Consider the following 23229-nt stretch of genomic DNA (forward strand, 5'->3'; position numbering starts at 1 on the left):
ATTATCCTCTATCATTAAGAGTAAACAAAACATGCCAGAGATACAAACCTAACCAGTAAAACCTGGTGACAGCAGAACTTAGCTCAAATAACAAGACCAAAACATTGGCCTGCACGGTATGAAAGTTGACACAATCACAGCACTTGGGTAATTTACAAAAATCCTACAACAGTGACCTGTATGTAGAAAACTGTCAAAATGACTCTACTTGCTTTCAAATTAACAATGCTGTGGCCATGCAGGGACACGATATAAATGTAACAACATTTAATAGTCACAAATTAATGAAAAGTTAACCTAAGGAGCAACTTCTGTTGCATGATGCCAGACATGAACTCAAAGATTCAAATGAACAACAATAACTTTGTAAAATTATCTTTAATGTAGGAAAATATGCCAAGGCAATTCATAGGGGTATAATCAATCACCGAGTCAAAGGAGGGGATTTTAAGATAGCTGACCAAAGACTCGGTTAAAGACGTAGGTGTTAAGAAGGGTTTTAAAGGAGGAAGAGGTGGAGACGTTTTAAGGGGAGAATTCCAGAACTTAGGGCTTATGTGGCTGAAGGCTCGACCACCAGGAGCGCCGCAAAGGGAATGGAGGATGTACAAGAGACCAAAATTGGAGGAAGGCAGGGTTTTTGTAAAGTTATAGACTGGAGGCGGTTATGGAAATAGGAAGAAACAAGGCTATCATGGGATTGTACACCAGGGTGAGAACTTTAAAATCATGTTATTGGTGGACCAGAAGCCAGTAATTACGCCGAGGGTGAACGGGGGAAATGAGATGAACATAACAAACAAGGAGTGGGCTATTCAGCTCTTGAGCCTGCTCCATCATTTAACAAGATCACGGCTGATCTGATAGAAACTCATAGCTGTTTTAACCACCTACCCCAGATAACCTATCTTGCTTACCAAAAATCTATCTACCTCCGCCTTAAAAATATTGAAAGATTCTGGAACTCTTTTTCCTGAATGGAAGCAAAGACTCACAACCCTCAGAAAAAAATTCACCTCATCTCCATTTTAAATTACGATCCCTTATTTTTAAACAGTGACCCCTACTCCTAGATTCTCCTACAAAAGGAAATAACCTCTTCACATCTACTTCTGTATTCAAGTTCCCTCGCAACAAATAATACATTCTATTAGCTTTCCTAATTACTTGTTATACCTGCCTTTGTGATTCATGCACTAAGACACCCAGATCCCTCTGCATGAGTTCTGCAATCTCTCACCATTTAGATAACTTGCTTCTCTCTTATTCTTCCTGCCAAAATGGACTATTTTATGTTTTCCCATCTTAAACTACATTTTCCATATCATTATCCACTCATTTAACCTATCTATATATTTTTGTAGCCTCTTTACGTCCTTATCACTACCTACCACAAATTTGGCAATCATTCCATCCATTTCGTCATCCAAGTCATTTATATAAATTGGAAAATTTGAGGTCCCATCACTGATCCCTGTGGCACACAACTCATTACATCTTGCTAACCTGGAAAGAGACCCATTTATGTCTATCCTCGGCTTCCTGTTGGCCAGCCAATCTTCTATCCATGCCAATATGTTACCCCCTATAGCAGGTGTTTTTATTTCCTGCAATAAGCTTTGATGTAGCACCTTAACAGATGCCTTCTGGAAATCCAAGTACAGTACATCCACTGGTTTGCCCTTTATTCACAGCATGTTACTTCCCCAAATAACTTCAATAAGTTGGTTAAACATGATTTCCCTTTCACAAAATCATGTTGACTCTGCCTGGTTACCTTGAACTTATCCAAGTGCCCTGTTAAAGGTTCTTTAATAGTAGCTTCTAACATGACCTGATGCAAGTAGGATGAGATGAAGGGTACAAAATGAGTGACAGCCTGGATAGCACTGATATAGTTGAACCTGAAGCCTACAAAAATCAAGGATTAGGGTTTCAGCTGCCAATATGCTGATACAGAGTGAAAGGAAAACAGTGTTAGAGTTGTAAATAGCCAGTCTTTGTGATGGAGAGGATATGGATTTGAAAGCTCCGCTTATGGCGTCAAATGAGACTGCAAGGTTCCAAATAGTCTGGTTCAGGTTGACAAAATGGCAAGGGGACAAAGTTGGTGACCAAAGACAGTGGCTTTTGTCTTTCTCATTTGTATTTGGAGTGTACTGCAGCTATTTCAGGGCTGGATGTTGGTCAAGAAGTTTGATAACATGGAGGTTGTGGAATCTGATGTTTTCAGATTGTGTTGCTGAAGCAAATTAGAGCAGAAATAGAAGGGGCCAAGGATACATCTTGAGGGCACGCCAAAGGTAATGTCAAAAAATTAAATGATCTGAAACAAGCTGCTACAGTAAGTCTCCTACTTACTAATAATGAATTATTTATTGATTCAGTCTAAATTTTATTTGTAATTAAGCTTTTTTTGGCATACTTCATTCATTATTAATGAAATGTCATGCTCAAACGATGACACAATGTTATTGAATTCTGATAATGACTCAATAATGGGGTCAGTTAAATACAAGCACCATTCGGTTGTAATGAAGTGACAATCATAAGAAATTAGAAACATGCAAAACAAATGGAGAAATCAAAATACTTAATTTAAAAACTAATCATTTCTTATCAGGAAATAACCGCCATTAGAATGAACACCCCGTTGAGAATGCCGAGTCACTTAAGTAATCTCATTTCATCCAGTTAACTCAGCAAGAAATAGACAAAACATGTACTCTAGCATTCAACTCTAACTATTATTAGGTGAAAGTAAACAAATGTGATGAAGTAGGTAAATTTCTAACTGTGATATTGCAGTCAAATCAAATAACATACCTCAAACTGTGGCCAGTTCATGGGCATTCCTGGACCATGTGCACACCTGAACCATTTAAGATCCTCCTCGGGGTCTGCTGACTTAATAGTATGTTCCAGCTCTTGGTATATAGTGCTATAACTGTGGAAAAAACAAAGCTGATATTTGACAAAGGAATGGGTATTTATTAAATTTTCATCACTCATTAGAAATAAAAGGTTTTGTCTCTTCAGTATGGTAATATTGTACAATGCTACAATATGTGTGTGAATGTGATTCTCCCACTACCACCTCACTGTGCTGTTTGTAGAGCACATAATTCAAAATACATCTGTAAAAAGCTACTTTTATAAATCAAGATACTCAAGAATTAACAAATGGCTGTTCCTTTTTTAAAACCACAGGAAGGTATAATGGTTTCCAGCAAGAAATAGCAAACAATTGTTTCTTTTTTAAAACTGCAGGAAAATATATCATGGTTTCCGGTTTAAAAAAAAATCCACAGGCTTCTGCAGGTTCTGACTCGAGAAAACTCACCAAAAAGCAGAAACCTTTACAGCTTCTGCAAATCCTGTCTACTGGTCCAAATTATAAAATGGAACAAAATAATTATAAATACAAACCTTTTTATAGCTAGATAGATCTTTTAATGGAATTAAGCTGCCTGTAAGTTTCAGATAAGAAATTAACTCACATCCAAATCATGGCTGGAATTCTCCGGCTGTTCACTCCAATGCACTCCCGCCCGCGGGTTTCCCGTCGGCGTGGAGTGACATCAATGGGAATTGCCATTAACAGCGGCAGGACCAGAGAATCTCACCACGAGCAAACAACGCGCCACCTCCCGCCGGCAGGAAACACGCGGTTGGGAGGCTGGAAAATCTTGCCCAATATCTGTGTTTGGGATGTGATCTGGACTCAATTGTTGTAAAGTCTTTGCTTTAAATAGTCTCTGTTCCATCACTTTATAACTTTGAGCACCTCTGGCAAACTGGCTTTCTTGAATAATTCTTCATAGTTCATCATACAGCTTTAGCTTTATGCAAAAGACCAACTAATAGGTCAAATTTAAACATATGCAGACACTTGAAAAGATAAATAGTTACCAGTGGAGTAAATATCATTTCCATCATTATAAAGTGTCAAAATTAATTTTATACATTTGGCAACCTTTGGCAAGGCTGGAGGCAGTGAGAAACGGTAGACAACAATGAAGTGAAAAGAACCTCAATGCAGAGGCATGAAGTGGATTATTTGGAAAAATGACTTACTGGTATAGCACTGCTTGCTGGCTGACATAATGGCTTTGCACTTGCATGCGGTAGACACAGTGCCCAAATGCAATATATATTAGGGCACTCAAAAGATAACAGCAAAGCATCATTCTGCACAACAGACATGACGGGTTGAACACTTTAAACTACTTGCAACTCACAAACAAGAAAAAGGCACATTTTAAAAGGAATGTGCTAGCTGTCCAATATTTACCCCTCAACCAACATTAGGTTTCAATCAACACTGCTAAAATACTATCCACTCATTCATCCCTTCCATTACTGTGGGATTTTGGTACGTGCAAAATGGCTGCCACATTTGTCTACTTTACAACAGTAAAGGACACTGTAAAAGATATCAGCTCTGACACGTTGAGAATGTGAAAGGAACTATGAAATAGCAGGTATTTTTAAAATACCTATAAAACATTATCTACTGCCATGACTGAAATTTACATAACACAAGGAATTTACTGTTCCATATTTATTGTTTGCCCATGCCATGCCTCATTAAACCTTTATCACCTTCACTGCACCTCATGCTTGCCGACACCTCAAAGGGCACACCTCCAAATGATAGCAAAAGCCATTCAGGCCGTGAAGTCATTGTAAATCAAGTCTGTAAATAAAGGCGGGCCACAGAGGTGGGGGAGAATGGCGGGCCACTCAGAGATGGGCGGGAGGTTGGACAGACTGAGCTCTGGTTTGCCATTATTTTGAGGAGAAAAGAAGCATGGTAGTGCTTCTACCATAAAAGGCAGGAGTCCCAATATTCCTGAGCATAATGGTACAGCCAGAAAAGCCAGGCATAAAAACCTATGATGAAATAGTACAAATTTTAGGAATGGGAATGAACCGGGTACAGAAGTTCTTGGACAGAACGGAAAATCAGATGAAAGCGATGGCCCAAAATAAAACTAACTATAAGCAGGATTAATGTCCTAAGCAAAATGTTTCAGGCTTGAGGAAGCAGTTTAAGTAGTACAACAATAAAGACAATAATCCCATGGTTACTACTACAGCTACATGCTAGACAGTGCAGGGACAATTAGGTTAGAGGGGTAAATGCATGCATACTTTCTCTCGTGCATAATTTAGGCTGACTCTCCAGTTCAATTCTGGGACAGCACTGCACAGTGATGTAAACAAAGTATTTATGCTCTCTCTAGGGGGGGATCAATGTTCAGGGCATCACCTGAAGATCAATAGGGCAGGTGAGGTCCTGTTTACAACGTATCCCTCAATCAGCATTACAAAAATGTTTAATTTGTCACTTATCAGCCTGGTGTTATTGGGATCTTGCTATAAATAAATTGGCCCTTACATTTCCTTATATTGAAACAGTGTTTACAGCCAATTAAATACTTTTTGAGTGTAAAGTGCCTTGGGGTTGTGTACAGCCCTACATAAAAACAAGCATTTCTTCTGTAAATTTTATGTCATTTAAAATGTTGAATATAATTGTGTCTGAAACTATTTTTAGTGCAAATATTCAGTGTTCAGTTCGAATTGCTTCACAGCACACATTATATTATTCTTTACCTGGTAGCAGAAAGGTCAAGATGTTGCTTCACCTCCAACAGGACCTCTCGAAAGAATTCTAGCCGTTTGTTTTCAAAAAGCTGACACTGTTCAAAGACTTGCTCCATGTTTTCGATATATTGTGGTGTGGACTTATTCAGTTCATCTAGATTTTTCTCATACTTTTCCTGTGTCTAAAAAAATGAAAAAACCTTTAGTGAAATCCATTTCAGAGGATGTGCCATATTCCAAACAGCATGATTCATGAAACACACAAGGACTTGCAAAGTATTCTTACACGCAATAGTTCATTTCCATTATAGTAAACCAACCCTTTTGCTTTCAGCATTTAACATCACAGTTGAAAGAAAGTGGATGGCAATCTTCAATTCCTAAATAGAATCTCACCATCTTTCAGGTCTGTTTTGTAGCTACTCATCAATATTATCATGGGCAAGTACGTTTGCAACAAATAGATTGAGAAGGACAAAGGGCAAAAAAGGACATTATTTCTTTTGCTACGAGAGGCAGGCCAGGTAAGGAGTGCTGAGAAAATGTTACAAGCTTATGAATTAGGAGCGGGAGTGGGCTACTCGGCCCTACGAGCCTGTTCTGCCATTCAATAAGATCATGGCTGATCTGCTTTCAACCTCAACTCCACATTCTTGCTTATCCCCAATAAACTTTCACCTCCTTGGTGATTAAGAACCTATCGACCTTTGCCTTACAACATATTTAAGGACTCTGTCTTTTGAGAAACTGAGTTCCAAAGACTCAGCCCTCAAAAAAGATTTATCCTCATTTTTGTCCGTTTAGGACAAAATTTTTTTTTTTTTTAAAACACAGTACTAGATTCTTCCACCAAAGGAAACATCCTCTCCATACCCACCCTGTCAAGGGACCTTATATGTTTCAATCAAGCCGCCTCTTCCTATTTTCTAAACTCCTGCAGACATAAGCCTAGCTTGTCCAACCTTTCCTCATAAGACAACCCGCCCATTCCAGGTATTCATTTAGTAACTGCTTCCAACACATTTACATCTTTCCTTAAATGAGATCAATACTGTACATAGTACTCACCAACGTCCCAGGTAATTGCATTCAATTCCCCTTCCAATAAATGATAACATTTTATTTGCTTTCACAATCACTTAATGTACTGCATACTAGCCTTTTGCGATTCTTGCAAGACATTCAAGGCATCCAGATCCTTCTGCATCTCAGAGCTCTGCAAACTTTCACCATTTAGATAATATGCTTTTTTATTTTTTCCTGCCAAAATGAACAATTTTACACTTTCCCATGTTATACTCCATTTGCCAGCTCTTTGTCCAATCACCTAACCTATATACATCGCTGTGTAGCCTTCTTGTGTCCACTTCACATCTTACTATCCTACCTATCTTTGTTCCATCAGCAATCCTTCATCCAAGTCATTTATATAAATTGTGAAAAGTTGAGGCCCGGGCACTGATCCCTGTGGCACATTGTGTGCTGCCATCCAGAAAAAGGCCCACTTACTTATGCCTACCCTCCGTTTCCTGTTAGCTAGCCCAGCTTCAACAATACCCAATATGTCACCCCTACGGCTCGAACTTTTATTTTTCACAATTACTTTCAATGTGGCACCTTATCAAATTATTTCTGGAAATCAAAGTACAGTACATCCCCTTTATCTACTGCACGTTACTTCCTCAAAGAACTCCGATGAATTGGTTAAACATGATTTCCCGTTCATAAAACAATGTTGACTCTGCTTGATTAACCTGAATTTTTCTTAGTATTCTATCATTTCTACAGGGTGAAAAAGTTTATAAAAAAAGCAAAGAAACAACCTCTTTACCAAACTCCCAGGTATGCATTCAGTTTCAAAGTTGCTCTCATTTGTTGTTAGACATTGAAAGGCCAGAGCCCCAAAACCGTCAAAGCCTTTGCTTCCTCCAACATGAAGGAGTTACGATTCATCAGTTTGGTGGGTGAGGGTGTTAGGTACAATAAGCAGGGGGTTTCTTGGATCTTGCTTAACTTGAAACCGTGAGACTTCATGGAGTCTAGAATCAAATTGGAGTCTCAGAGCCGAGCCTGCCAGATTGACTGTAGAATCAGGATTTTCCAGCTCTGCCTTTGATGGGCATTTTCCAAGCAGGACAGGAAAATTTGGAGAGCTGTTAAAAGTCAATGGTTCTCTAAATTTTCCTATTCTGTCTGCGATGATACCTGCTGGTGGTATGATAGGAAAATCCTGGTCCATATAACTGTTTCTCCCCGGAAGGTGAGCGTTTTCTGCTTCAGAGGGGATAAACCCAGGGAGGATAATAGAGAGTTCTGGGTAATAATGATACTTGACTTGTTTATCGAACAGATTATTCAACCTCAACACCAGCATTCAGATATTTGAGGGAGATTCTATACAATTAACCGGGATGGGATTGTCTGCATCTAATCTGTATTCAACATATGGGTCATATTAAGTGGGTCAGTCTGATACTTTTCTTTACAATGGTGTTCTGTCTTGATTTTCATTAACTGAAGGGCTTGTTAGGCCACTTCACAGTCAACGGCGCATTATGAGATTGCAGTAATAAGCTCTAGGCTTGTTAGGGATGTGAGCTTTCCTTCCCTGAAGAAAATTAATGAACAAGTGGAGTTTGTAAAACAATCCAATAGCTGGTTATTTCACGGTGCTAGCTCATGAACTACTCAATTTATTGAATTTAATTACACAACATATGGAATAATGTCTGTGTAAAAATGCAGACAAAATGTAGCAAGAGAACGTTAAGCTCTTATTACATTCCTGTGTGCACTAGTTTCCAAATGACACCAATGCCCAAATGTTACTGAAGATATTGCGGACTTGACTGGATTGTGTGGGAGAGAGAATCGGACATCGGGTGGTGTGGGTCAGTGGGGGCTCAAGTTCAGTTGGGGGGGGTTAACAAATCCCATGTAGCTGTGCAGGAGGGGGCATGGGGAATAACATGGGGATGGGGTGCTTAGTCGCTGCGGGCTGATCCCCTTGGAGATCAGGGGTATGTGGGATGTACTAATTTCTAGCCTTGTATTCATCATCACTTTCTGCACAAATATTAAGAGACTCAGACATGAGAAGGTTCAAAGCCAAAGAGAATCATGTAATTGTCGCACATTTTATGATATGTAGTGAATGCTAATTCTTTCAGCCTACGTCAAATAGAATTACTAGACTTCACATGGATAGAAATTCTAGTTTTTCCATTGTTTACCTTCTATTACCACCAAGACTGTGGACTAATGCATTGGAATCAAATTATCAAGTGATTTCAGCATTCAATGCAATTAGTGAATGTAATACAAAATGAAGTCCCCACTAACAGATAAACTTGCTGGATCATGTACGTGCAAAGTGAAACAAGGGACTATGACACTGCTTTGTAAACTGTCTTCCAGTGTGACCCATTTTAACTCAGCATCTCCTTCTGAAGAGCAACCAAGGATGGGCAGCAAACGTCCACATCACATGAAGGAATATATTTTTAAAACTCTCAAACTAACAGGACACTAGACACCAGCAAAACAGCAATAAAGCAGCTTACTAACATTTGGTATTTAATTAATGTTACTGTACTTCCAATATCGTACAATATGAAAATCTGTGTCTTTAAAGTACTTCATAAAAATATTACTTCATATAATCTAGTAGTTTTCAGTCTAGCTTTCGCCCACCAACCGGCCCTGCCAAACCCTACTAATACTCAAGCACCACTGCTCTTTAAAGTTTAAAGTGTCACAAGTAAGCTTACATGAACACTGCAATGAAGTTATTGTGAAAATGCCGTAGTCGCAACACTCTGGCGCCTGTTTGGATACACTGAGGGAGAATTTAGAATGGCCAATGCACATAACCAGCACATCTTTCAGACTGTGGGAGGAAACCGGAGCACCCGGAGGAAACCCACGCAGGTACAGGGAGAAGTTGCAGACTCCACACAGACAGTGACCCAAGCCAGGAATCGAACCCGGGTCCCCGGCGCTGTCAGGCAGCAATGCTAACTACTGTGCCATCATGCTGCTGAGACCTGGGCGCCACCAAGTGGCCGGTAGTAGAGTGCGCTCTCCCTGTGGGATGAGTGGCGACTCCCCCAAGCCTGCTCCCCACCTCATCGCTGGCAGAGATTTTGCAGGCTTTGAGATTCTCTCTTTCTGCCTTTTGGTCACATTGAAAATGGCAGTGGTCGGGGGGAGCCAGAGGTTAGAAAGAAATTAAAAGGGCAGTATTCCATTAGCTAAAAGTCAAAATTCTGTCAAATAGTGGAATTTCTCAACTCTGGAGACAGCCAGAGGTAGTATTCCTGCTTTCCTCTCAGTGGTCTACATTTTCTTTTGAGTACATCTTAAATGCCAAAATATTATTCTGCAATTTGGCATATCCATCCATTTCACAACAGTATGATCTATGGAATGCAAATGGTTGTGCATTCTACTGTGTTACCCAGTTTGTCACCTTGGGATAGTTTGAGTACATAAAATAGTAGCATATTATTACCTTTTGAACATCCTGCTTGGATTTTTCTACTTTATCCTGCACTTTCTTCAGCTGTTCTGGATTTACATTTGAATCAGCTTTGCTGTTTGATTCCCTGGATATTGCTATTTTTTCTTCTTTACAAGCTAGGTGATAGGCCTTCTTGGCAGCTTCCACCTCAAAAAAGCAAAAAAGTTGTTTAGTTAATTACCAAATAAACTTTCCTTTTAAAAATAAAACAAGCTGCAAGATACAGCTTGTGAATTACCACATGTAAAACTTTGGCCATAAAAGGACATTTTTGGCAAAACTAGGTAAGAATTTGTAGCACTGATGAAACAATAAATAAAACTTTATGGCAATTGTTTTCAATATATGAGATTTATTCTTATAGAATTCTTGAACGGTTTACCTTTATTGGCAAGTTACTACTAGAATGACATGGAATTTACTGAACCAAAACAAGGGCTTCCTCTCACTCCATTTACTTCTTCTCATCCTATGAACACACTTCCTTTTTTGGTTTGCGAAATGTTTTCTTTTAAACATTTTTTCCTACATTTTTGGAGGCATTCATACAATAAACTACAGTGTTGATGGAAAGTGGTTTCAAGAACAAAGAACAATACAGCACAGGAACAGGCCTTTCGGCCCTCCAAGCCCGCGCCGCTCCCTGGTCCAAACTAGACCATTCTTTTGTATCCCTCCATTCCCACTCCATTCATGTGGCTATCTAGATAAGTCTTAAACGTTCCCAGTGTGTCCGCCTCCACCACCTTGCCCGGCAGCACATTCCAGGCCCCCACCACCCTCTGCGTAAAATACGTCCTTCTGATATCCGTGTTAAACCTCCCCTCCCTCACCTTGAACCTATGACCCCTCGTGAACATCACCACCGACCTGGGAAAAAGCTTCCCACCGTTCACCCTATCTATGCCTTTCATAATTTTATACACCTCTATTAGGTCACCCCTCATCCTCTGTCACTTTGCACTGGACTAAGCCAGGATCAGAAAATATCACTGTTTCCTTTCAGAGCCTGTCTGTATCTTTGTGCAAGTGCATTCGCCTTTGTGCCTATCTTAAATTTATAGGGCATGACTGTATGATAGATTTCCCTGCATCTCTTCTGGCCAAAAGAATGGACAAGAAACTCATTAGTGGTCCTCTGTCAATTTCCCTCAGAAACAGTTTCATCTGAAGATAAATCACATGATTCTTCCTCACTCTGTGACCAGATTGAAGATAGATCTTTGGTTTTCCCCTCCTTTTGTGGTCTTCACTCCGCACCTAGAAATTCACTTCAAATGTGTTGCTCAGAATGCATTTGAAAAAGTTTGTGAAATGCTAATTATAGTCCAATTTTGACCAACCATTTGTTACTTCCTACCTCCTTCAATTTCTTGGCCCAGGGCTTCTGTGCCTTACGGAATCCATCATCTGCCTCCTTTGTTTCTTTGAAGTTTGCCATCATTTGCTTGTGGTAGGCCTCTTTCTGCCAATTCTTGATTTTTTCAAAGTCTTCGCTCATCAATGCACCCTTGACCTCTAGGTGCAACTCACTGACCTTTTCTGCCTCAGTCATTAACGATAACCATGCTTTCTCTAAAGTTCCGTACTGTGGTCCTGCAATATCATACGTCAACAGATATAAAAAAGTTCAAGCAGATGTATGAATTATATTGGCTATTTGAAGCAATTCCTCAAAATGTTACATTATCCACACAACTTCAATTTTACTTAATACAAAATTATATTTCACTGAATACAAAATCATATTTTTATTAAATAATACAAAAAGAAAGGATGATTTGAACAGAAAGGACAAGAATATAATCTGGACAAAGCTCAATTGTACTCAGGCCTCCAATTTATCATGAGGTGGCAACAGAAGAGATACAGTTGATTACATTGGAAATGCAGCCTCCACATAGTTTATGGAAAAATCCTTTGAGCTGAATAATACGTCAAACTGTATCCGTTTATACTGGCATACTGGTTTATGAGTCAGGAGCTCTCATTGTATTATGAAATTAAACAGCTATTCTCTACCCTGAGCATCAATCCCAGGTATCAACTATTTAAAAAGTTAGAATTGGGTAAGACTTGATCAAGAGAGGAGGCAGACAACATTCATTTTTAGAATATAAATACGAATAACTGCAAAAGACTATTTTCTTTACCATCAGCAGAGGTGACAGTATTTAAAATGCAAGTGGGATATTTGCTGCAAGTTTTGAGGCAGCTTTAAAGATTGTTGCTTATGCTCCAATTTCTTTCATGCACATTGATGATGCAGGTGGCCAATCTCCACACAGCTTCTGTCAATGGCACTCTGAACCAGGAGTCGCATGGCAGAGGTTAGCAACAACTCTCCCAAGTTTCCATTTCCAATTTGACATTTTGTGACATTAAAAACTCCTTGTCATGAGGAGGAAATCAAACCTACATAATACAATGCTAATGACACAGCATATGTTTGTGCTCCAGTGCACTGTGCTCGCAACATAGGAATTAGGAGCAGAAGTTTTTTGTTTCATTCATGGGACATGGGTGTCGCTGGCTGGCCAGCATTTATTGCCCATCCCTGGTTGCCCTCGAGAAGGTGCTGGTGAGCTGCCTTGAATCGCTGCAGTCCACAATGCCACTGGGGAGGGAATTCCAGAATTTTTACCCAGCGACTGCGAAGGACAGCGATATATTTCCAAGTCAGGATGATGAGTGACTTGGAGAGGAACTTGCAGGTGGTGATGTTCCCATGTATCCGCTGCTCTCGTCCTTCTAGATGGAAGTGGTCGTGGGTTTTTAAGATGCTGTCTAAGGATCTTTGGTGAATTGCTGCAGTGCATCTTGTAGATAGTACACACTGCTGCTACTGAGTGTCGGTGGTGGAGGGGTTGGATGTTTGGAGATATGGTGCCAATCAAGTGGGCTGTTTTGTCCTGGATGGTGTCAAGCTTCTTCAGTGTTGTTGGAGCTGCACCCATCCAGGCAAGTGGGGAGTATTCCATTACACTCCTGACTTGTGCCTTGTAGATGGTGGATAGGCTTTGGGGAGTCGGGAGGTGAGTTACTCGCCGCAGTATTCCTAGCCTCTGACTTGCTCTTCTAGCCACTGTGTTTGTGGTCAGTCCAGTTGAGTTTCTGTCAATGGTCACCCCAAGGATGTAGACAGTGGGGGATTCAGTGATGGTAACACCATTGAATGTCAAGGGGCAGTGGTTGGAGTGTCTCTTATTGGCGATAGTCATTGCCTGGCGCGAATGTTACTTGATACTTGTCAGCCCAAGCCTGGATATTGTCCAGATCTTGTTGCATTTGGACATGGACTGAGTCAGTGTCTGAGGAGTCACGAATGGTACTGAACATTATAAAGTCAGAAGTTGCTGATGACTGCAAAATGAAAAGGTGGTCATTGATGAAGCAGCTGAAGATGCAGACCATCCCAATGGTATAGATCCCTCCTGTTCCAATACTGATGCCAATGCCCCATGAAATGGAACCGCTCTTTCCCACACAACTCCTTCAGCCAAATGTTTACTTCCTTAATTTTCTCATCCCTATGCCAATTCGCACGTGGCTCAGATAGTAATCCAGAGATTATAAACCTGGAGGACCTGTTCCTTAATTTAATGCCCAAAAAGGTCCTCTTTCCTAGTCTTGCCTATGTTGTTTGTCCCAACATGGGCCATGACATCTGGATCCTCCCCCTCCAATATCCTTTCAAGCCGATCACCTTGGCACCAGGCAAACAACATACCAGGTGGGACTCTCGATCCTGCTTACGAAGGATGTTATAAATCCCCCTAATTATAAAATCCCCTGCAACTACCACTTGTCTTTTTGCTCCCTCCTCTTACATAAGAACATAAGAAATAGGAGCAGGAGTAGGCCATCTAGCCCCTCGAGCCTGCCCCGCCATTCAATAAGATCATGGCTGATCTGACGTGGATCAGTACCACTTACCCGCCTGATCCCCATAACCCTTACTTCCCTTACCGATCAGGAATCCATCCATCCGCGCTTTAAACATATTCAGCGAGGTAGCCTCCACCACCTCAGTGGGCAGAGAATTCCAGAGATTCACCACCCTCTGGGAGAAGAAGTTCCTCCTCAACTCTGTCTTAAACCGACCCCCCTTTATTTTGAGGCTGTGTCCTCTAGTTTTAACTTCCTTACTAAGTGGAAAGAATCTCTCCGCCTCCACCCTATCCAGCCCCCGCATTATCTTATAAGTCTCCATAAGATTCCCCCCTCATCCTTCTAAACTCCAACGAGTACAAACCCAATCTCCTCAGCCTCTCCTCATAATCCAAACCCCTCATCTCCGGTATCAACCTGGTGAACCTTCTCTGCACTCCCTCCAATGCCAATATATCCTTCCTCATATAAGGGGACCAATACTGCACACAGTATTCCAGCTGCGGCCTCACCAATGCCCTGTACAGGTGCATCAAGACATCCCTGCTTTTATATTCTATCCCCTTCGCAATATAGGCCAACATCCCATTTGCCTTTTTGATCACCTGTTGTACCTGCAGACTGGGCTTTTGCGTCTCATGCACAAGGACCCCCAGGTCCCTTTGCACGGTAGCATGTTTTAATTTGTTTCCATTGAGATAGTAATCCCATTTGTTATTATTTCCTCCAAAGTGTATAACCTCGCATTTATCAACGTTATACTCCATTTGCCATATCCTCGCCTGTCCAAATCTCTCTGCAGATCTTCTCCGTCCTCCACACGATTCACTTTTCCACTTATCTTTGTGTCGTCTGCAGACTTCGTTACCCTACACTCCGTCCCCTCCTCCAGATCATCTATATAAATGGTAAACAGTTGCGGCCCGAGTACCGATCCCTGCGGCACGCCACTAGTTACCTTCCTCCAACCGGAAAAACACCCATTTATTCCGACTCTTTGCTTCCTGTCGGATAGCCAGTCCCCAATCCACTTTAACACACTACCCCCAACTCCGTGCGCCCTAATCTTCTTCAGCAGCCTTTTATGGGGCACCTTATCAAACGCCTTTTGGAAATCCAAAAACACCGCATCCACCGGTTCTCCTCCATCAACCGCCCTAGTCACATCTTCATAAAAATCCAACATGTTCGTCAAGCACGACTTTCCCCTCATGAATCCATGCTGCGTCTGATTGATCGAACCATTTCTATCCAGATGCCCTGCTATCTCCTCTTTAATAATGGATTCCAGCATTTTCCCTACTACAGACGTTAAGCTGACCGGCCTATAGTTACCCGCCTTTTGTCTCCTTCCTTTTTTAAACAGCGGCGTAACATTAGCCGTTTTCCAATCAACCGGCACTACTCCAGAATGCAACGAGTTTTGATAAATAATCACTAACGCATCCACTATTACCTCTGACATTTCTTTCAATACCCTGGGATGCATTCCATCCGGACCCGGGGACTTGTCCACCTTCAGTCCCATTAGTCTACCCAGCACTGCCTCTCTGGTAACATTAATCGTATTAAGTATTTCTCCTGCTGCCAACCCTCTATCGTTAATTGGCCTTGAACAAGGCCTCTTGTACCATGGTGCAGTGGTCAGCTAGCTCATCCTCCCTACAGCCCTTTTCCTCTTCCACACAGGGAGCAAGTACCTCGTACCTGTTGGTGCTACTGTTTTATCCATTTCAGTACTGTATTGCTACTGTAACAACTAAAAGAGCTATTTATCACAAAATTAGTTTCATTTAGACCAAATGATTAATACTTGTGACGGCTTTCACTGAGCGAGATTCCAGGCGTCAGTACTGTGGCTGAATTTATCCTAATAATGTAAGTTTTCCTTCATAAAAATAATAGTTCTTAATAATAGAAAATAAAAAATAAAAATGTTATATGTTTTGTAAATGTTGTCTTTTTCCAAATCCTATACACAAAGGAAACTTTAACCATTACATTTTGTTAGGGGTATAATTATTGATACATTTAAGCACAGAGGTAGACATTATTGTGGAGACAGATCACAGTAATGTCTCATCAAGTATGATGTCTGCCACAAGTATTTATTTTAGTGGAAGATGCAATATAATGCCATCATTCAAACAAATAGATTTATGATGAAATAATAATTAAAAGTACAAACTAGTCTTCATTCACATTTGCTTTTGGTTTACAAAAACAGTGGCTAACCCATCGGGAACTGCATACTGGAACATTCTATGCCTAAAGGCAATGAGTAGTGTTGACTCATTGGCTGAAACCTTCCATCCTTCCTTGTTCACGGCTGGGATTTTCTGGTGCCACTGAAAAGTGAATGGAGTTTAGGCTGGAACGCCAAGTTTTCCATTCTTGCTTGCAACGGGTCCCATCAAGGACGAGACCCGAGAATCCCACCCTTTATCACAGATTCAGTCAGCCGTTCTAATCAATTGTACTAAACTGCTGGGTTAATCAATAATATACTTTGCAGAGTAAAAACTGAGCAGAATTCACTCTTAGGGCCTGATTTTACCATTTTCATTCTAAGTGCTGAATCTGGGCGCAATTCAGATCTGACTTGGAAATCTGCTTTCAGGCGCCCCCATACGCACTTAGCCTGAACAAAAAAAATCACGGGTCTGAATCGTGCTGAGGGCAGGGTTTAGCACACCCGAAACGATCAGAGCTCTGAACTGCGCATGCACAGTTAGAAAAAATTTGAAAAAGCATGCCCGTGTCAGATCGCTCCCAGGCCGCAAAAAGCGGAGAAAGCAGCCCAGGAGTGATGGTTCCCCACAGGCATCACCCCCATCCCCACAGACATCACTGTACCCCTTATCCACTCCCCCTGCCCCCCCCCCCACCCGCTATCCAGACCGATCGCGACCCCCTGCCCCCTTTCATCCTAACCAATCGCCCCAGAGTGACAGCGGACCCCCCGACCCCCCCACCAGTGAGCGATTGGGCCTCCCTCCTCCCCCCCCAGAAATGCATCTTACCCGCTTCCCTCCTCTCCCTTCCCACCCCCCCCAAACCAGAGAATGATCTGGCCTCACTCCCCTCCCCCCCCAGAGGTACATCTGACCCGCTTCCTCCTCCCTCCCCGCCCCAGAGAATGATCTGGCCTCACTCCCTCCCTTCCCCACACTTCCCTTCCCCCCCCCAGAGATTTTTAAGTTTCATCCATTTAAAACAAAAACACTACAAACACTACAAGGTCAGGCAGCAATCATTGAGAGCACACAAATCAGCTTACATGTGATGTATAAACTCTTCCTCAATAGTTTTCAGGACGGGTTTACACCTCAAACATGAACTGACGTATGTTTTATCATCTGATGCTCCCAGATTTACAATTCCCAGCAGTTGTAGCATTTCGTCTTCGTCCATACTAATCCATTTAATTTCCCAATGAGTTTAGGTATTAACCTTTTATTCAGTAAAATTTTCTGCAAAGCAAAAATGGTGAAAGGAAGGAAGCATTTTACTTCTTAATAATAATTTTATTTAATTTATATTATTTTATCATAATTTAAAGACTAAGTCAAGATTTTTCTTAAAAACCTTTTTTATTTGAATACTTAGTACTCTACCAATGAGGAATATTTTTAGGGCCCTCTAAAAAATTTGAAAAGCAAGTTTAAAGATGGTTAATGCTGCATAAAAGTACAAGATCTGGAAAAAGATCGACCCCAATAACATCAATAATCACTAAAACATCTGTAATCCAAAACTTCAATAACAGCAATGATATGAATTTCACAGCAGCTTCATTGTAATGTTAATGTAAGCCCACTTGACTAATAAATAAACTTTAAACTTTATCTGACGTTTGCTATTGCTAAGTACCTCAGCAATTCTGAGAAAATAGCTTGATCTTAGGATCTCAGCTCCTAAGATGTTGGACTGCTGAAATTGTGACGTTCTCAGACTATTTTTAATTTCCCCATGGTCTTGAATGTATTTCTCCCATTTTTTTATATCCCCTTCAAAATCTCTGTGGAATTAATTTTTATATGTGCAACTCTCACCTTCAGTGGCTTATACTTGTGATGTCGTGAACTTTTTTTAAAAAATGCAGCATCATGATCTGAACATACTGTGAAAGGCTAATTCAATAGTGACCTTGCAAGGGATGAAATAAATACTGAAGAGTAAAAAAATGCAGGGCTATGGGGAAGGAGACAGGGGGAAATCAAACTAACTGGATAGCTCTTAAGAGCTGAAACAGAATTATTGGATTCTGAGCTATAGTATTCTAAGTTTTGAAGTCAGCACGCATGTTTTTCCATGTCAAATTGATCAATTACAGTGTGCATGGGCGTAAGAGTATTTATTTGCATTATCACTTACATTGTGCATTACACAGGCATGAACATTTAGATTAACTTAAAAATTGACAAAGCAAGACAACACATGTACCTTTCATTAAAACTGAGTTCATCAACTCATCTCTGTCAATGAAAAATATTTAGGGTAATCTGACAAAAATTTTGTATGAGAAAGATGCTATACAAATGCAAGGTCTTTCTTTTTATTAACTGTAAAGGTTGTGTATCCTCAAATTAGGTGAAAAGTACCATAAAAATACCATTCAAACCCACTGTAGGACATTATTATACAAATCATAGCATAAGATGATTTACAAACATTGAAACGGATGTATTGTGTAAAAATGGTTGTGGTGTCACCATGTGTGCAACAAGCAGGAGAAGTGGACTGTGGGACATCACAACTGGAGAAAGCATTTGACCGAATAACTTACAAAAGCCACAGTGCAATAACAATTTTAATCTTACAAAGAACTAGGTTGATCAAATCGGTATTGAGACAACGACAAGTAAAGTCCGACCTGCGATGACCAATAAAATGATTGAAAGCCAATCAACTGAGCTGAAACTGGCTTTTGGACGAATATGGTTGGAAACAGTAAACATATGGAGATCACGATAGTTAGAATGTAGCCAAGAATTTAAAATGTCGGAGCAGGAGGAGGTCTGTCTTACAATCAGAAGGAGTGAGCTGGTCAGTCACTGGAAAACGTGCAAGGAATCATTGGTGGATCGACCACCTGGGGCAAGCTCCAGCACGCAGAGATACTAAGCAAGTGGTAATTACTGTTTTCTGTAACTTGAAAATAAGGCTGAGTAAAGATGCCATCGCACGCAAGTGGAAATAATACTCTATCTGTCATTATTCTAAATGTAGGGATCCAGCACAAAGTATTAATTCCTAATCTATCCTTCACTGAATACTTACATAAGTTTGAGAAAAGAATTGCCAGGGAACTGAGTCGGTATAAATTTGAGAAATTACACTGGTTAGGTTCAAGATTTCAATGCACCAGCACAATCAGATAGCATAATAGAACATAATTGTTTATTTTTCTTCTTCCTGTTAATATGTGTTTTAGAGTAACCTGATGGAGATATATTAATATAGCTGAATATGGGTTGGACCACCACAAAGATCGTATTTTTAGTCAAGATGTCCAGCCCTCCACCTGCGGGGAACCGGATTTAAAAATCACTGAAAGTAAAGAAACAATTTGCGAAGCTTTCTGACCTAGTGCAATTGGTGAAATCTTTCTAATTTGACCTTGGGTGTAGCCAGTTTGTGACCAGGATCAGAATCAGGCAAATTGAACCAATGGAAAAGATTATTGAAAACAAAAAAGTTTAAGAATCTCCAATCTTTTGCACAGTTTCAACATATTTCACATGGATAACACTGAATGTATTAGTCCGAAAGACAAGCTGGTTAGGTGTATTGACCATGCTAAATTCTCCCACAGTGTACTCGAACAGGCACCGGAGTGTGGCGACTAAGGGATTTTCACAGTAACTTCACTGCAGTGTTAATGTAAGCCTGCTTGTGACATTAATAAATAAACTTTTTTAAAAAATGAGTTTCAAATAGTAAATCTAACAAACCAAAAAATACGTAATATATAGCTTTAATTGACAATAATGCCTTTTCAGAATAATTTAATATGAATAATCATAAGGCAAAAACTCAACCATTACCTTTCTCTAATATCTGTTTCCACTTTTTGGCCCATTCTGTAAGTTGTTGAGCATAACTCTTCTCTATCCGAGCACGGTCATGGAGGCAACTCATGAGGTCATTACAGAGTCTGTGGCCATCATCAAAGCGCTTTACCGTGCGCTTATAATTTCCAACCTATACATACCAAGGAAAAATAGTTTAATAGTACTTGGTAAAAATTATCGGTGTTAGGTAGCGATCTGCAAGGAAAATTAAACAGCCAACTGCATCACATTAGCATGAAGTGTTAAACTCAGTGGTAGCATTCTTGCCTTTGACTCAAAGTTGAGAGATCATATACCTATCCTCCACCCACTCCACATAGTGCATAAAAGTGAGTGCTGCACAGTTGCATGAACCATCTTTTGGATGAGACATTAAACCAAGACCTCAGTTTGCCTTCTCAAGTGGACAATATAGGTACAATGAATCTATGTTGAAGTAGTATTGAGCAGACTTCTCTCTGGTTTTCGGGCCAATGTTTAACTCTCAATCAGCATCTCTAAAATAAAACAGATTATCTAATCTTTATCTCATTGCCGTTTGCAGAACTTTGCTGTGCTCTAATTAACTGTTCATTGAATGTTGCCATTGGATCTTTTATGAGGAGATAGCCAAAGTTTTTATTTAAGCTTGCCATTAGGATTTGGTTCTGAATGTCTACCATGCTTTAAGCTTTATGTCCAGGAGTACTGAAACCAGCCAGTAGTGCAATATAGGTAACTGGGTGATTAAAAGAAATAAACATGACGGAAATATTATTTATTATATGAACAATCACATTTTATATGAATGCTATCAATTTGTGTTCAGCAAATCCTCTTGGTGTATTCTGGGATGCAATTCTTTGGTTTGGTGGATGCTTTTAACTTGATTAAGGAGAATATTACAGTGCTGTTCAGAGTGGTTACAATTTATCTGGTTAAAGTCAAGAGACAATAGAGATACCATTACACTGCTGGGTATATTCTATAGGCTAACAACTCGTGGGAAAAATAAGAACACATTTGCAGGGAAATATAGATAAATGAAAAACTATATTGGTGTGATAATGGAGACTGATATAATGGAGACTGATAAACTGGAGCAGCAATACTGTAAAGGGCAGGGTTTCTGAAACGTGTTCAGGAGAATTTTCTAGAATTCTCTGGCCCAATGAGGAAATCAACATTGTTGGATAAAGTGTTTGTTACAGAACACTAAGCTAAGAATGATCATAGTATCATAAGGTTTAGGTTAGCTGTGGAAAAGCATAAGTAATCTAGAGTAAAAGCTCTTACAAAGGCTGGCTGTACTTAAATGTCGATAAAACACCAAGACCAGATGGGATGCAACTGTAGATACTGAGGGAAGGGAGGAAATTGCTGAGGTATTGGCCATAATCTTCCAAACCTCCTTGGATACAAGGGTGGTGCCAGATGATTGCAGAATTGTAAATGTTACACCCTTATTTGAAAACGGTTATTAGAATAAACTGAGTAACGACCGGTCAGTCACAGTTTGACCCCAGTGGCGATAAAGCTTTTAGAAATAACGATCTGAGATAATATTAAAATATCACTTGGACAAATATGAATTATTTAAGGATAGGTAGCATTGATTGGTTAAAAGTAGACTGTATTGAACTAATTGTTTTGAGTTTTTTGATGAGGTAACAACATAGGCTAATTAGGGTATTACAGTTGATGTGGTGCATTTGGACTTGCAAAAAGCATTTGATAAGAGTGCCACATTATAGCCCTGCCAGCTAGAAACCCATGGAATTAGAGGGATAGTGGCAGCAGAGATACAATGTTGAATGAATAACAAGAAACAGAGACTGGTGGTAAACAGTTGTTTTTCAGACTGGAGGAAGGTGGGGATCTCCAGAGGTCAATAAATACTAGGACCACTGTTGTTCCTCATTTACTTAATGACTAGAATAGGTATGCAATTTAAAACTTGGACAAATTACAAGTTGAGTAGGATAGTAATAGACTACAAGATGACATAAGTTGATGGAATGGGCAGACACGTAGCAGTTGAAATTTAATTTTACTGGGAAAACTAAGGAGAGGCATTAACGTAAAGGGTGCAATTCTAAAGGGGCTGCAGAAATAAAGACACCTGGTATGTACATGCATCAACTTTAGAAAGTGGTAGGACAAGTTGGAAACAGCTAGTTAATGAGGCATTTGGGAACCTGGGCTTTATAAATAGATGCATCGAGTATAAAAACAAGGAAGTTATGAAGAATCTTTACAAAACACTATGCCGGCCTCAACTGTAGTACCATGCCCAACTCTGGGCATTGAACATTAGGAAGGACATGAAGACTTTAGCGAGGATGCAGAAAGATTTTGGAGAAGGTTCCAGTGACTTGGATAGATTGGAGACGCGTGGGTTGGAGAAGTAAGCTCCTCAAAGAAGGTTGAGAGGACATTTGCTTAAGCTAATCAAAATCATGAAGGATCGAGACAGAGTGGATAGAGAGAAACTATTCCCAGTGACAGAAGGGCCAAGGATGAGAGGACACCAATAAAAACATAGAACCCCTACAGTTCAGAACCATTAGCATAACCAAATTATCCCTCCCTTAAGCAATTTACATTTTCCAAATATTTTAAAATATATAACCAACAGAAAACATTCTAATTTATTGTCATGTTTTCATGTCATTACCATTTTCCTAGCATGTTTTGTAACAATTCAATGATTCTATACAAAAAAAAAAAATTTCAAAATATTTTGGTGGATTAAAGGTGGTGAGCTATGGCAAATACAGCAAACACTACTAATTACCACTCAGCAGCCATATCAACTTACATTAGTCCTCTTTAACTGCCATCATGGCGGATGAGTTGCTCTCTTTGCAAAAATTATGTTACTAGGATGTGAAGAGAAGCATAGGAATATTTAATGAAAAAATGGGCAATTCATCTTGGCCAATGCAACATTTGATTGATGAGTCAGTCAGGCTATGATGTTCCAAATTTGATCTCCATTCTATTTTGAATTAGGTGTTTTTTTAAAAATTCATTCAAAAGTTGTGGGCTTCGTTGGCTAGACCAGCATTTATTGTCCATCCTCAATTGCCCTCAAGGTGGTGGTGAACTACTTTCTTGAACTGCTGCAGAACAGGTGGTGTAGAT

At 40.1% G+C, this 23229-nt stretch overlaps 1 protein-coding gene across 7 annotated transcripts in view; it reads right to left on the minus strand.

Annotated features, from left to right (window-relative positions):
- Positions 1 to 23229, minus strand: part of LOC144498633 (protein kinase C and casein kinase substrate in neurons protein 2-like) — a 99601-nt gene that overhangs the window by 25515 nt on the left and 50857 nt on the right. For all 7 annotated transcript variants that reach the window (XR_013498737.1, XR_013498736.1, XM_078220046.1 and 4 more), the window contains 5 exons: positions 20077 to 20233; positions 11496 to 11731; positions 10127 to 10282; positions 5623 to 5795; positions 2827 to 2947 (listed from right to left, as the gene is read on the minus strand). Coding sequence is in view for 5 of the 7 variants with exons in the window: in XM_078220046.1 (XP_078076172.1) it covers positions 2827 to 2947; positions 5623 to 5795; positions 10127 to 10282; positions 11496 to 11731; positions 20077 to 20233 (843 nt within the window). In the remaining 2 variants the exon portion in view is untranslated. The remainder of the gene's footprint in view (positions 1 to 2826; positions 2948 to 5622; positions 5796 to 10126; positions 10283 to 11495; positions 11732 to 20076; positions 20234 to 23229) is intronic.

This window comes from Mustelus asterias, chromosome 9 (assembly GCF_964213995.1).
Source record: "Mustelus asterias chromosome 9, sMusAst1.hap1.1, whole genome shotgun sequence".
Lineage (NCBI taxonomy): Eukaryota > Metazoa > Chordata > Chondrichthyes > Carcharhiniformes > Triakidae > Mustelus > Mustelus asterias.